Consider the following 14,420-nt stretch of genomic DNA (forward strand, 5'->3'; position numbering starts at 1 on the left):
TTTACACCCCCGGTCATATCTTCGTAGTGCTTAGGTGAAGCCCTGCGCGGATCACTTCACCATCACCGTCACCACGCCGTCGTGCTGATGGAACTCATCTACTACCTCGACACCTTGCTGGATCAAGAAGGCGAGGGACGTCACCAAGCTGAACGTGTGCAGAACTCGGAGGTATCGTACGTTCGGTACTTGATCCCATACAATTGATCACATAAATTATTTCTTAACACTCCCCTTGATCGATTCGTCATCTGTATATTGCAATCCAAAAACTCCTCTTAAAAACCCTGTGGGAAAAATTTGAGGAGAAACATTATAATGATATGCCACCGAAAACTCCTTTAAAAACCCAGTGGGAAAAATATAAGGAGAAACCATATGACATACGTCCGCACTTGTATATATATTGTCTCGTTAAAAATCTTATATGAGAAACCATCACGGATAACTCATAAAGGGAAAAAGAAGACAATATGAGTGATCAGAAGATCACCAATGGGTTATAATTTGGGATTTTACTCCCCCTGAACTTTGCAAACCTCAAAGCTATCTCATACCCAATCCACGAATCTAGTTCTGGAATATAAACATTGGTAGAGATATAGTGAATATCACAATAATTTGTTTGCAAATTACCCTCTTACATTTCTGTAACTCATGAGGATAAATATAACCCATAAGCAATACAAGTGACATTATCTTGGTAGATAATAATAATCTCCGCATGATTTCACATGTGGCCAATCATTCTATGAAGTCATCTACATTTTGTGATGCTTCAAATAAAATACAATGATCACTGGAAGGACTCGTTTAGAGTCTATTCTGAAGACTTCCCTCAAAATACTCTTCCAGGAAACCCAGTCTTTGATAAGGCATTGTGGGATCAGATAATTAGCCACTATCAATATATCAAACCATGGCCCCATCTTGATTTTCCGGATGGAATTGATCAAAACCCTTTGTGCCCTGGATATAGCCGAGGATAATCCTTACACAAACCTTATACCTTTCAGGGAATTGCACTATCAATAAATTGCCAAAAACTATAGTGTCAGGCCTGACATATTTTGCAAGATATATGAGTGCTTCGATGGTATTTAGATATGACACTTCATGTCCACTATCACTTCACCATCTCCCCTATGTCTCAAGGATTTGTATCCCATATTAGGTATAATATGACCATATGTGTCTTTGATATAATATATCCATATTGAACTTCTCCAATACTTTCGGATATATGAAGACTGATATCTTAGGGGGATATGCTCAAGTCATAAACTTAGCATAATTTGGTTTAACCCAAATATCCGTCTTAATATGATTGTGTGTATTTCATCTCTTATATAGACTTTGATGATAAGATCATCGACACCACAAATTAAGGTGATGTAAAATCCAATCCAGGATTTCTTCAAGAATATACGTCAACAATCATTAGTATGAGAGTAATCCTTGTCAAGGAATAACTTGCTTAGTCGGTTGCACCACACAATTCTCCGACTACTTCAAGTCATAGAATGACTTCAGAAGTTCCACACTTGCATGTTGCGATTTACCTTTGGATTCAGAATATTAAGTCATTCGATGACTTCAATATATACATCCAAACTAATTGACCCATGGGAATATGTAGACACTACATACATCAACCGTATGGATCTGTACTGCCATTAACATTTAGCGTCGAAACATAATTCCACTCATACCAAGAAGGTATGCTACATCATAACCGATGTCGGGTCTCTGCGAAAAACCCTTGTGCTACAAGCCTCGCTTTCTCACCACCTCATTTATTTTCGTTTCCAAACGAAAATTTACTTCTCTTCCCTCTAGAAGATACTTATGAGGAGCAGGTTTTACAATGGTAAATACCTCTCATTTGATGAGCGAGTGCCACTCTTCCTTAATTGCTTCCTTTCATTTGAACCAATATAAGTGCGACAACACTCTGCATGGATTTGGTTCAGGGCCCAAAAGGATTCTATCAATTCTCGAGTAGAATTTTATGTCGACATATGTAGACTTTCTCATATATGATTCTCATGAATCAATATCATCGTGGAATTCTTATTATGCCTCTTAACTCCTTGCGATTTCCCACAACAACAGAGTCAAGGTGTTTCGATGTCCCAACACATAAAAATGTGTGCACATATGTGTTGGACTTTGGATGCCGCGCATCCCTCAGGTGTCATTCAACCCGAGGTTGAATCATATTTACTGATCGAGGGGTCAATCTCCTCTGTTTTTGCTGAAACATATGAGAACTTAATCTCATGCGACCAGAATTCTCCCCCTCTTGCTCTCATCTAGAGAGACGAGTGGTTTATTAGGTACCTCCACTCGTTCTGGTACTTGACCATAGTGACACATTTGTCATCAGTAAATATACTTGTCAGACTATTTGCAATATGCTGCAAATTTTTCATAACTTGAACCTGCATTTCAGATTCTTAAGTACATGGACAAAATGTCTATGACATTTCTTATCCATTCCTGGCATTCTTTGTGGTACTCATCTCCCCCATATGCCAGAAAATGTTTTTATTGCAAAAGCAATCAGCGTATGGGCTGCAAATAACTCCCTTGTAAGGGTTAAGGTATTCAGCGGATTAACGAACGTACCACAGTTATTCCTCACATAGATCCCAACCATATGTGAAGGCCCATGATGTACGCTGGGGTGGTGATATCGGTATACAACCGAATTACCGCGGATGGGAAATACTTCACTTATTTCCACGTACAAACTGCAAGGGGGTGCAGTATCATTTGATCTCATTTAGATCAAATATGTGGAGTGTGAGACCGCATTTTACCATCAACAAAATGTTGGTAAATCACAATTCTGCAACATTGGCTATGCAATATTGAATCTCTTTCATAAGAGATCAAACCAAACCATTCTGGTTATGTACCATATACTGAATATAACCATTGAATGTCCGTGAATCAACTTCAACGACATTTCCATTCCGATGGAATTATCCCACGTTAGGATAATTTGCTCTAAATTCGTCAATTTGAGCACTTAATTCAGTAAATGCATGGTTATGTGTGGATATACACACCTAAAACCATCTTCCAGATGCGTCTATGAACACCATGAAGTACCAAGATAACCCAGATAATGGTTGAATAATCCAAACATATTCTTGCATTCAATCAAGAATATTGGCTGGCTCATTTTAAATTTTAAGGTGAGAGTGCCCTAAAATTAATTCCCCAATGTCACATGTAGTGAATAAAACAATCTGATGATTGTTGGGAATATTGCAACTTGTCAAGTTGTGGCCAACAGAATTGTCAATAATTTCTCTAATCGTCCAATACCATGATGATAAAGGAGGAAAAATTATTATGTATGCAACAAGATTGAGTATGAAATGACTCATATACTGAATTATCTCTACTATCATGTCTGAGGAACAAGATGTTGCAATTTATACTATATGTAGTAGTACAATTATAGGCTAATGATATTTAGGGATAACTAGGAGACTACAGGAGATCTCCAAAATATCTTGGGAATATCATTCCACAAGCATATCATCAATGTAGAGGAGTCCATTGTCCTTTACCATGCCAGGATATTTTCTGGTTGTTTTCCTTTTGAAGTAGAACTTCAAACTTATCCCATTAAAAAAAATTGCCTCCTGTGAGATGGTGGTATGATTCAACCCAATACTTGACTAATTGGTAATCATTAGTACGACTTTCCGTAAAACCACCATTTTGACAAACTTGAAAGTTGTCATTATGATCATTTAAATTAAATGATCCATTCCCTTTGAGATATACACTCAATTTCTGCTTGTCTTTTATTCACTTTACATTCAACTCCTCGTGGTTCTCTAACCACTATTGCTTAGTACTAAGAGTACTAGCATGAATTTCAGGCATTGCAACCTGAAACAAAGATGATATTTCTGTTTACCATCCTAGGAGAACGTAAAGTGCAGTAAGGACTTATAGTCAGATATGTATCTGAAGCCGCCATATCACATAATCTCAACATAGTGTTGATTTATAGACAACAGAATTATAAGGCTCAATGGACTCGAAGTCTGAAGAACGAATGAATAATCATTCATGTGATGCTTATAACAATATATTTTGCCTCAATGAAGGCCCAAAGGGAAAATGGATATTCATCATCCATTACATACTGAGTTTGAGAACCGAGCCACTATGATGGCACGTAAATGCAAATATGCATATTCTTAGCTATTTATAAATAGCCATGACATTTTCTGCAGGTGGAGTTTTTGTGGCAACAATGCTCTAGGTCGACAAAATCTTTAATGTTCATGACCCATCTTAAATAGTTACTCCCACCAAATGTCATCTCATCTCATTTCCTTTCCAAAAAGGTCAGCCATATGTTGCATGAAATTCGCATGCATTAATTTACCTTCAGTACATTAAGTAGGGTGAAAATGCTACAGCTAAGCATAATCATGGTGATGGTGATTATTAGTGACCCATAGGGCAAGCCTTCCAGAAGAACACCACAGTGTGGTGTGGATCTTCCAAGTAAAGGTAGTCACCTCAAAAGGGACAAACGTTTAATTTCCTTAAAACACATAGAGGTAGTCGACCACCTAGTGGCACCTCACCTTTATGGACAATTCCCATTAGTCATAGCCTCCACAACCTTATGTTATTTATAACACATGAAGGTAATCACCATAAAATGGCGGGAACCTCTCAGCCGTGCATGAAACTTAATTCATAGCTATGATGGCATCCCATAAGTTGTGTATGCATGGAAGGTAATCATCAAAATATGCAAGTGTTTTGGATATTCTCTTCATAGCATAATATGCAGCATAGTCACCACTGCCTTGGATTCATCTACTGATGGAGTATTTGACACTATAGTCACAACCAATGACAAATGCTATGAAATTTCCAATTATTTGAAAAAAATCATGAAGGTAGGCACCACAGTGTAGGCCTCATAATGACTATGTCATAAGTTTTGTGCCTTCATTTTGCATTGAATATATGGAGATAATCACTACTAAGTAGTGTAGACCTCACTCTTATGGAGCATCTCACAACCTTATGTTAATTAAAAACACATTGAAGGTAATCACCACATGGTGTGGTTTAGACCTCGCAGGTGTGAACGAAATTAATTCGTTGCCATAATGCAATTCATAAGTTGTGTGCAAAATTGAAGGTAGTCATTATGTCAGAATGACACAATATAGACCTCACAATAATATTGGATAATCTGCAATTAAGCCATAGGTGCCATTTGTCGATTCCTTTTGACAAATATAAATTTGACATAGTCAGGCAGTGTCATACACTTCACTACCTCATGTTTCCAAACTTGCAGGCAAATTCCATATTCTATGTGAATAATGGAATCAACATATAGCTTTGCAACAGTATTACTCATGTAATACAAATAAATGCAGAAGTATAAACATACTTGTGCAACACATATGAGGACTTAGGGCCTCCAACGGTCATTTTACATGATGTAAAATGATGCATAATCAATTATGATGCAATTCAGCAAGACTTGATGGTCTATCATGTATATTTGCTCTGAAGCCTCAGGCATAAAACGCAAATAACAATAACCATATGGTTAAAATGCTGAAAACAGTCAGCCCATGGCTAAACTGCAAAGTCCAACGACCATCATATCGCTCTAGTGTAAGTTTCGGTAAGCCTGCGGGCTAACCAGAAATTACAAGGACTTTTCACGATTACCAAATAATCCTTTGGCTGATTTGCAAAATCACCAAATGATAGGATTTTCCATCCTACTCCCGTTGGTTCCATCCCACGAGGGGATTTTGGTAACCGCCGCCGGCTGTCCGGATAGGCTCACCGTGTCGCCGGCCTTTAGGAAGCCGCCACACCTGAGGTGAAGCCGTGGTCGACCGCCGTCGCTGGCCTAGGGCGTGGCGACACCAAGTCTTGATGGTTGTGCGTCGCCGCGCGGGATGGCCGTCCGCTTCCGCGCTCCATCGCCTCGCCACCTGCCTCTTGGAGAGGAGGCCGCGCCGATGTAGGGAGCATGGCTCTTGGCCGGCGATGCCCCGACTGCCACGCAGGTCTATGGCTGCTGCCGCCGGGCACGAGGATGGCCGCTACCGCTTTCGCCGGTTGAAGTTCCGCCAAGTTCCAGTCGTGGCTGCAGCCGCTGATGGCCTCCGTCAGTGCCGGCCGCGTGTCTGCTTTGTCTTGGCGTGAGGAACGCCATCGCTGGCAGTTCTTGAATTATGATTAGAAAAGACATCAAAGTGCAACGATTAGTCCATCAATCTTAATCCAGTCTGTAGTAATCAATGCGATGCACTAAGAATTAAATGAGTGCATGCATGTGCATGCCAATTGATGTATGTCAATTGATTTTCCTTTCAGGGTATGGACGAGATGTGCATGCCGAGGCCCGAGTGCCGAGACATTGCTCCTGCTTTTCTCGCCGTATTGGCCTGTATGGATGCATGCCTGCTCCGTGGCGCTGCCGCTGCATGTTGTTGCCGCCGCCGCGATCGACTTCGATCATCACCCTTTGGCGTCACGCGGCAGGAGCGGCGTCGTGGCCGAGAGTCTCCGTGCGTACTAGGCGGATGATCAAACGATGGCCACGCGACGGTTCCACCAATTGCTCTCGACAGAGTCTACGTGCTGATAACGTGTTGTAATATCAAAGTAAAAGAGACAAAGGACAGACACAAATGATTCTCTTAGTCCATTGCAATGTGGGAGACCCACTTATATACAACCTGAAGAGGTGTGTTGGGGAGACACCTCTTCCCCAACAGACACCTCCTGGGAGGCATCCCTCCCATACAATTGATCACATAAATTATTTCTTAACACTCTGCATGCTGCAGTCCAGCCCCGGTGCTGGGTTAACGTGTACCTGGTCAGTATCAGTATGTCTAAAAAACAGGCGGCGTGTCTTTATCCTTCCCGGCGGGCGGCGTTAGACCGCGTCGGGGAGGGACGGCGGCATTGGCTGTGGTGGAGGTTGGGAATAGGATCCCCGAGTGCTTCCCTTTCTGTAATTGTCACATGTAAAAAGAGAGGATGAGAGGAAGCATGTCAAAATTTGCCTTTTTTGGGGTCTTTTTTGTGTTTGTGCCTGGACAGGTGTCCATCTCACGATGTTTGGAGCGGTGTCTGCGTGTATGTTGTATCCTTTACTTTGTATAATAATAATGCGCGGGTATTTTGTAGAAAAAGTGACCGAAACATAAAGTAATTTGAGGTAGCTGATGTATAGATCATCCTTTTTTTCCAACGGAAACACTAACATGCTTGGATCGTCGTTCATTGTCTTTTGCACGAATCTTGACACGAAAAGGTGGATTTGGTATGCCGCATAGGACGGGGCTGGTGTGTGGGCGTTGGAGAGTTCGCCCACACGCCTGCACCACGCTGTTTGCCAGCTGCGCTGTGTGGGCGAACTAGTTTCTGCCCACATAGCCACCACCTAGTTTATGCGCATGTGGGCGAACTGCTTTTCGCCCACACGACACTCCAACATTGTGGATGGCAACTGCAGTTACGCGAACGTGGTAACTAGGTAAACACACATGGCAACTGTGATTCTTTTGCTAGACGGCAACTGCAGTTGCACGTACGTGGCAACCATATAAACACACATGGCAACTGTGATTAACAATACATCGCAACTATGGTTGGACCACACGTGGCAACTAGGTAAACACACATGGCAACTACTGTTTGACCACATGTGGCAAGTAGTTAATCACATACGGCAACTACGGTTTGATTACACGCGGCAACTACCATAAATTAGATATGGCAACTATAGTTAACCAAAACAGATAGAGTTGCCATGCTTTTACAACTACACTTGCCATCCCGGATAACTACATCTGCCAACCAGCAGGATGCAACTAAATCGTCATCCCGCGGGGTACCTAACGTAGCTGCACCAGGACGTGTGGGCATTTTTGCTTCGTGCCACACGCACGGGGTGGAGATGAGTAGTACTTCTTGGGCGTGTGGCACGAAGTAACCGCGCCCACACGTGTGGGCAGTTCTAATGTCCGCCCACACACAACCCGGGTAGGCTGTCTCCTGCTCACACCACACACGGTGTGTGGGCGCATGTCGAATATACCACACGTGTGGTGGATATCGGCGTCTTTTTTTCCAAAGACGGATGTGTAATTTTTAATTTCAGTACTCCCTCCATCACGGTTTAGAAGGTATACATCCGAAATCTCTGGGACCATGGTGTTTCACGATGGGCTCTAATTTCCTTTGCACGCGACTGAAAAATAGCAGCGCAGTTAATAGCACAACGCCTAATTGCTTGAAAAATCAATGCGCAGTAACCCATGGTCAGTAAACGAGCAGCCCTCACGCACGCATTGGTGGAGACCGATTCCAGCGGGTCGATCTCGCTTTCCTTCTTCTTCCCGCACTCCTTCCTTTTCTTCCCGCACAGTTTCCATAGAAAAGGAGAAAATTTCGCCTGCAAAACTCTCCCGCCGATGATCCCTGCTCCCAAATCCAAAACGAAATTAGACGCGCCAATTCTGCTCTTTTTATACCTAAGCCGATGGAGTAAGAATGATCTTTTAAGAATTTGTCAACTTTAATATATGGCCTTTGACATTTCCCCAAAAAGGAAAACGGATGGAAGTAAATTTTGGCAGGCAAATCGATGAAATAGGTGACAGTTCCGCCAGATCTACAAGACCTAACTGAAAACAAAATACTTGCAAAAGGTAAAATAAAATATAAAAGCTCAGTTTCAAAATTTTGGATGTTACTTATTACGTTGTAAACACAGGAAATAATACATAAACACACTTATAGTACAACGGATAAAAAGCCCCCAACTGCGCTTTCTTTCTGGGATTACTTAATTTTATTCAATATAAGATATTTCCTTGCAGATCTCATGAAAGATAGAATTACCAAACTACAGGATGAAATGAGCCGCTAGGAGAATACAAGTCATATTTCCTTGGGTATGGCTGTAAGGGGGGTGACTAGAGATAACACCACCCCACACTTCTCTGTCATGTCTATCCCAGCCTCCTTGACCTCCGCAGGAAGCTCCCACTTGAACCGATGGAGCAGCGTGCCAAGAATCAGGGGTATGAGCTTCTGTGCGAGCGGCATCCCGGGGCAGATGCGTCGGCCAAGACCGAATGGGATCATGTCAAAGTCCTGCCCCAGCTGGAAGTTCTTGGTCTCGCCGCCGATGAACCTCTCCGGGACGAACTTGTCCGGATCCGACCATGCGTCGGCGCTCCGGTTGATCGCCCACGCGTTCAGGATCACGTTGGTGCCTTTAGGGATCCTGTAGCCATTCACCTCGATGTCAGCCTCCGCTTTGCGAGGTACTAGCGGCACCACCATCCGCAGACGAAGGATCTCTTTGACCACGACTTGGAGGTATGGGAGCCGGGCAATGTCAGATTCTTCCATGAGCGGTTTGTCGCCAAGAACCCCACTGAGCTCCTCCTTGACCTTGCGCATCACCTCTGGGTTCTGAAGCAGATCCACCATTCCCCACTCGATGAGAGCCGCTGTCGTGCTTGCTCCAGCACCGTACAAATCCTGATAAGTAAGGTCAGCATGCGTATTAGTACAGTAGGTTAATAACATATTTTGCCATGAATTATCTAGCTAGCTGAATGCGAGTGACATGATTTTTTGGAGGAGAGAGAAGAGATAAGAGACGGGGACGTACAGATAGGAGTGCTCTCATGACATCATGGCTTAGCAGAGACCCCTCCTGCTTCCATTCGCTCTCCTTATCGAGGACCGTGTCCAGCACGTCCTTCTTGGGCGCCTCTCCGGCTTCCCGGCTACGCCGCCGTAGAGCCACCTGATCGTCGAAGTGGCGGTACATGGTGGCGAAGAGGTTCGTCATCCTGCGGCGCAGGCCCTGGAGGTCGAGCGCGGCGATCGGCGGGAATATGTCGGAGACGTTAGCCGTGCCGAGCATCCCAACGATATCTTCGATGATGTCCCTGAACACGGCCCGCTCCTTGGGTTCCAGGTCTGTGGAGTAGAGCACCCCCAGCAGCAGGCTCAGGATGGAGTCGAGCACCGCGTGCCTGAACACGACGGCGGTGCCGCGCGCAGCGTGGCCGGACACCTCGCGGTGCAGCGCCTCGACGATCTTTGTCTGCAGCAGCGCCCCGGCCCCGGCGGAGATCCGCCTGGGAGCCAGCATCTCTGCGGCGGCGAACTTGCGGATCGCGCGCCATTTGCCGTCCTGGCTCGGGAGCGCGAAGATGGTGTGGGCGCGGTGGCCCATGGCGCTGAGGACGTCCAAGCTCGGAAGACCGGCGATGTTGTCCACCTTCTTGCCTTCGCCGCCGAAGACGGCGCGCAGGGCGTCCGGCGTGGAGATGATCACGTGGGGCACCATGCCGAAGCGGAGGCACATGAGGCCACCGTAGCGGTCGGCAAGGCGCAGGAACGCGCGGTGCTGCTGGCCGTCCTCCCCGAGGTCGAGGAGGTCGCCGATGATAGGCTTCGGCGGCCAGGGGCCCGGGGGAAGACGCCGGCGAGCGTCACGGAGGAGCTGGAAGATGTACAAGGAAAAGAGGACGACGATGAGCCACCCTAGGCATTCAACAAGGAAGGAGGCCATTTTGCTTGGTTATTAAGTCGACCACAAAGGAAAGGATGCAGCTTGCAGTGAGTTGGGACATGCACTGCGACACATTTATATAGTGCAAATGCACCCCATGAAGGATCTTTACTATCGGTAAAAACTGGAGTCAAAAAGGAGTAGCTGGAGACGTATTCGGTTGTTGGTGAAGTCTAAGCCGCCCTAGATGAATAGAAAAGTATATACATGCACGAGGCTACTATTTTTGGTTTGAGGGAACATGCATGAGGCTACTAAATTGGATCGACATCGGCGTGCAACCAAGTCAGGGCAACATGCAGGGAAAATGGGGTCCACTTTTGCCTTGATAAACGAAAATTCAGAGTGTGCTGGTTCAGGGTCATGCTAGCTATATGTCACGGTATGTTGAATTCATGAATGTGTTCATCCATTATTACTATATCTTATCCTTCAAAACATAAAAGTCATAGCAGGAAGAAGCTGCCTGGATGTAGTTAATTTTCAAGATTTGAATTTAAAAAGGTTTAGGACAATGATGAAATGACCTTTTCTCCATATCCCTTCGTATGAAAGGCTTTGCACCCCAATACTGCAAATGGACCGCAAGTTTTGTTTAAAGATCAATGACAAGATAGCTGAAGGTTTTTGGACTGGAAACGGGTTAAGCCAAGAGGACTGATTCTGTTTGATATTGTCATGAATATACAGGATGGTCAAGTTAGGGGACACATCCGATATATAGTGGAGGGTGGGGTGTCCATACACCAATATAAGACGACACTTTGGTCTTCATTGAACAACATGGACACAACAATCAGTATGAAGCTCATGTTGGGCTTGTTTGAACAATTTTCGGATCGAAAAATTAACTTCCACAAAAGCGAGATCTTCTGGTTTGGCGGGACCAAAGAATCGGACACTAGTACATAAATGGGCATTAGGGCATTTCAAAGAGGTGGTTTCATGTGTTACAATTACGAGTGCCTCAGGCGGTCTACGAAACAAAAACCGTCACTAATAAGCTGACACGCTATTAAAGATGGTCGCATAACAAAAAGAGTCTCCAACTTGGAAGTACATGAGGCAATTTTTCAACATAAACTACCTCCCATATGTCTAACCCTAGATTATACGGCCCTCGAACAGTCTCTTCTCCACTCCCAATGTGTGTCTCCCGCGCGGCTGCCACTATTGTTTCCCACCGCCAACTAGTTGGAAATGCTTCTGGCAGGGTTTCCCTATCACGTGAGGGTGAGGGCATGGCTCGCGGTGTGTGAGCTAACACCACCCATGAACCTAAGGGAGCAAAGGAAGGTGTTTACCAACGCCAGAACTATGCTTGTCAACTAATGTAGCTCATCTTGCATCCAAACCGTAGTTTGAAAATTGTATATTCCATTCATTGTTTGGTGCACAATAACTAAAAGGGAGCGAACTTAGCTACGACCTCACATTAACTGAAATTAGACTAGAATGGAAAGTAAACTAGGTAAATTTACGGCAACATCTACTAGAGTCTAAACCAAAGGTGGTGTGTAGGTTTTTGATCACTAGTACTAATTGGGCGATCGTTGGTGTTAGTCTACTACCTTTGAGGCGGCTTCCATACATCCCTGCCTCCCAATGTGCAACTGTCATAAGGCAACTCAAATTTCCATTCCCATCAATACCATCTTGCATAGTTGTGGAAGTGAAAAGGTCAAGAAGAACGGAACAAGGCCTTACGATTCTATGGACAACCATTGCGCCCTAGGCAATATGTGGTCCTCTCAAGTTACCAAGGGCTCTCCCACATTAGTTCTATCGATTTCACACATGCATCTATCAACTTCGTGCAATCCCCGGGGTTTGGATGTCTCCAACCACGCGATAGATTGGCCATATCCAATGACTTAGATTAATAACAGGAAAACAACAAACACAATGTAACTTCGCATAATAGATCACCAAAGCCTGGAACCAACAATTTCTCAAAAAACATTGCATTAAAGGTGGTTCAAGAGTAATTACAATCCATCATGAAAGTCGTGATGGGGAATGAAGCATGGATGATGGAGGCGGTAGTGTGGTGACGGTGGCGTTGGCCCATGGGGCCATGCCCGACATGGATGGTGACTTACCCTTGTCATCTTTCTCACCGGACCGCCTTCATGGTTGCAATGGATCTTGGAGATGGAAGCTCGACACAACCCCCAAATGCCTCTCAATGTGATGGGAGTGATGTTGTTCATGGAATTGGGTGTACGGGTGTGGTGGCTAGGGTTGGTAATGAATATATGGATACTATCCTATTTCTATTCCATTGTCCTTCCTCCTCAGCTCCAAGGTCTAGCAGGTGGTCTTGAAATCTTCAGTGTATTCCTTACCATCCCTCGAATTCAATGCATTGAATGGAGACCAAAGTGGTGATCGAACATAGAAGTTATGGGCATTTGCTTAGATGTTCTAACATGGTACAACCACCTGTACAACCGCAGATGGTCATACTTGTGATTGGCTTTGCTTTTCGTCTCTTCCTTAAGATCTTGTTTCAGTGTTTTGGCTCTAACTTTTTCATACAACCTAAAATTGAGATGATCCAAAAAAAGTAAAGTTGTTAGTATCAACAAGTCAAGGAAACTTTCATGTTGAGCACTATAACCTTTTAAATGTACTTAAGGATGCTTCTACGGCAAAATCAGCCGAAAGTTCTGCTTTTTTGCCCCGGAAATTTGCTGTAATTATCACAAAAATTTCATGGGAGATGTTATCCAAAAAAAACCCGACAAAACACAAAGGGGGAAACAGTGAATGGAATTATGGTAAAATGCCCATGGGAGGGCTTGATTTCTTCGGGGCGTGGGACAACTATAGCATGATTTCCAATAGGGAGAATGAAGCCCTAACTACCTTGTTCACAAGTTAAGAGATCTATGGAGCAAGATGGCTTCTCTGCGAAATTATACAAGCGGTTTTGGCCCTTCCTTAGGGGCAGGAATTCCAGATGGCAGAATCGTCTGACGGGGGCCTAGTTGATGCCAAGCACTTTAATTGTAGAGAACCCAATTTACTCCCAAAGGTTCAAGGGGATACCTCATTTGGCAATATAGAATCATATAGGTAATTATTGTCACCTTCAAATTGATTGTGAATGTATGGTCCATTAGGCTCTCTTTGATGACTCACTGCATTATCCATCCTAATCAAACGACCCATATCCAAGGTTGTAGCATTTAAGACTGAATTGCCACTTTTCATGAGGTAATCTTCTATATCTATATAGCTAGCCCCCACTCACATATTTTTTTCTCAACATGAAAGCATGCCAGCTCATCATTTAACATGCACGGGAAAGTGCCCACCTCAACATACAATTATGCATAATAAAAATACACATCAAGATGCAAAACATGCATGCATTGAAAATTCCATCCTGTTATGCTATTTACATTTAAATCTTATATTAGTTCAAAAATTAGTATTTAAGTATGCATGTTCCATATAACCAAAACCTGAACTATTGCAAAAGATTCCTGCAACAACATGCAGGGCATCATATAGTTCATGAGATTAATGTTACTAGAGAGGACACATTTATCGTTGAGCAGGACTTCCAAAAAGTGTGTGATCGAGTCAGTCGGGATTTCCTCGAAGACGTGGTGAGCATAAAAATATTTGACCATATGTGGATTAGTTCAATCATACATTTAGCCAAGGGGGGACACACTACGATCAATATCAATGGCAAGAAAAAACTGTTATGTCAGGTTTCTTCAAGGGGACCCCTTATCCTTTCCTCTTAAGCTTTGTCGTTGACGCCCTCACGACC

At 43.9% G+C, this 14,420-nt stretch overlaps 1 protein-coding gene across 1 annotated transcript; it reads right to left on the minus strand.

The window, feature by feature from the left end:
• Nucleotides 1-8,779: 8,779 nt before the first annotated feature.
• On the minus strand, nucleotides 8,780-10,689 carry LOC109754904 (cytochrome P450 76T24). Its single transcript, XM_020313795.4, has 2 exons — nucleotides 9,719-10,689; nucleotides 8,780-9,585 (listed from the first exon to the last, which is right to left on the minus strand). The coding sequence occupies exons 1-2, from the start codon at nucleotides 10,628-10,630 to the stop codon at nucleotides 8,977-8,979; spliced, it is 1,521 nt and encodes a 506-aa protein (XP_020169384.1). The 5' UTR covers nucleotides 10,631-10,689; the 3' UTR covers nucleotides 8,780-8,976.
• Between the last annotated feature and the right edge of the window lie 3,731 nt (nucleotides 10,690-14,420).

Source organism: Aegilops tauschii, chromosome 2, assembly GCF_002575655.3.
Source record: "Aegilops tauschii subsp. strangulata cultivar AL8/78 chromosome 2, Aet v6.0, whole genome shotgun sequence".
Classification (NCBI taxonomy): Eukaryota; Viridiplantae; Streptophyta; class Magnoliopsida; order Poales; family Poaceae; genus Aegilops; species Aegilops tauschii.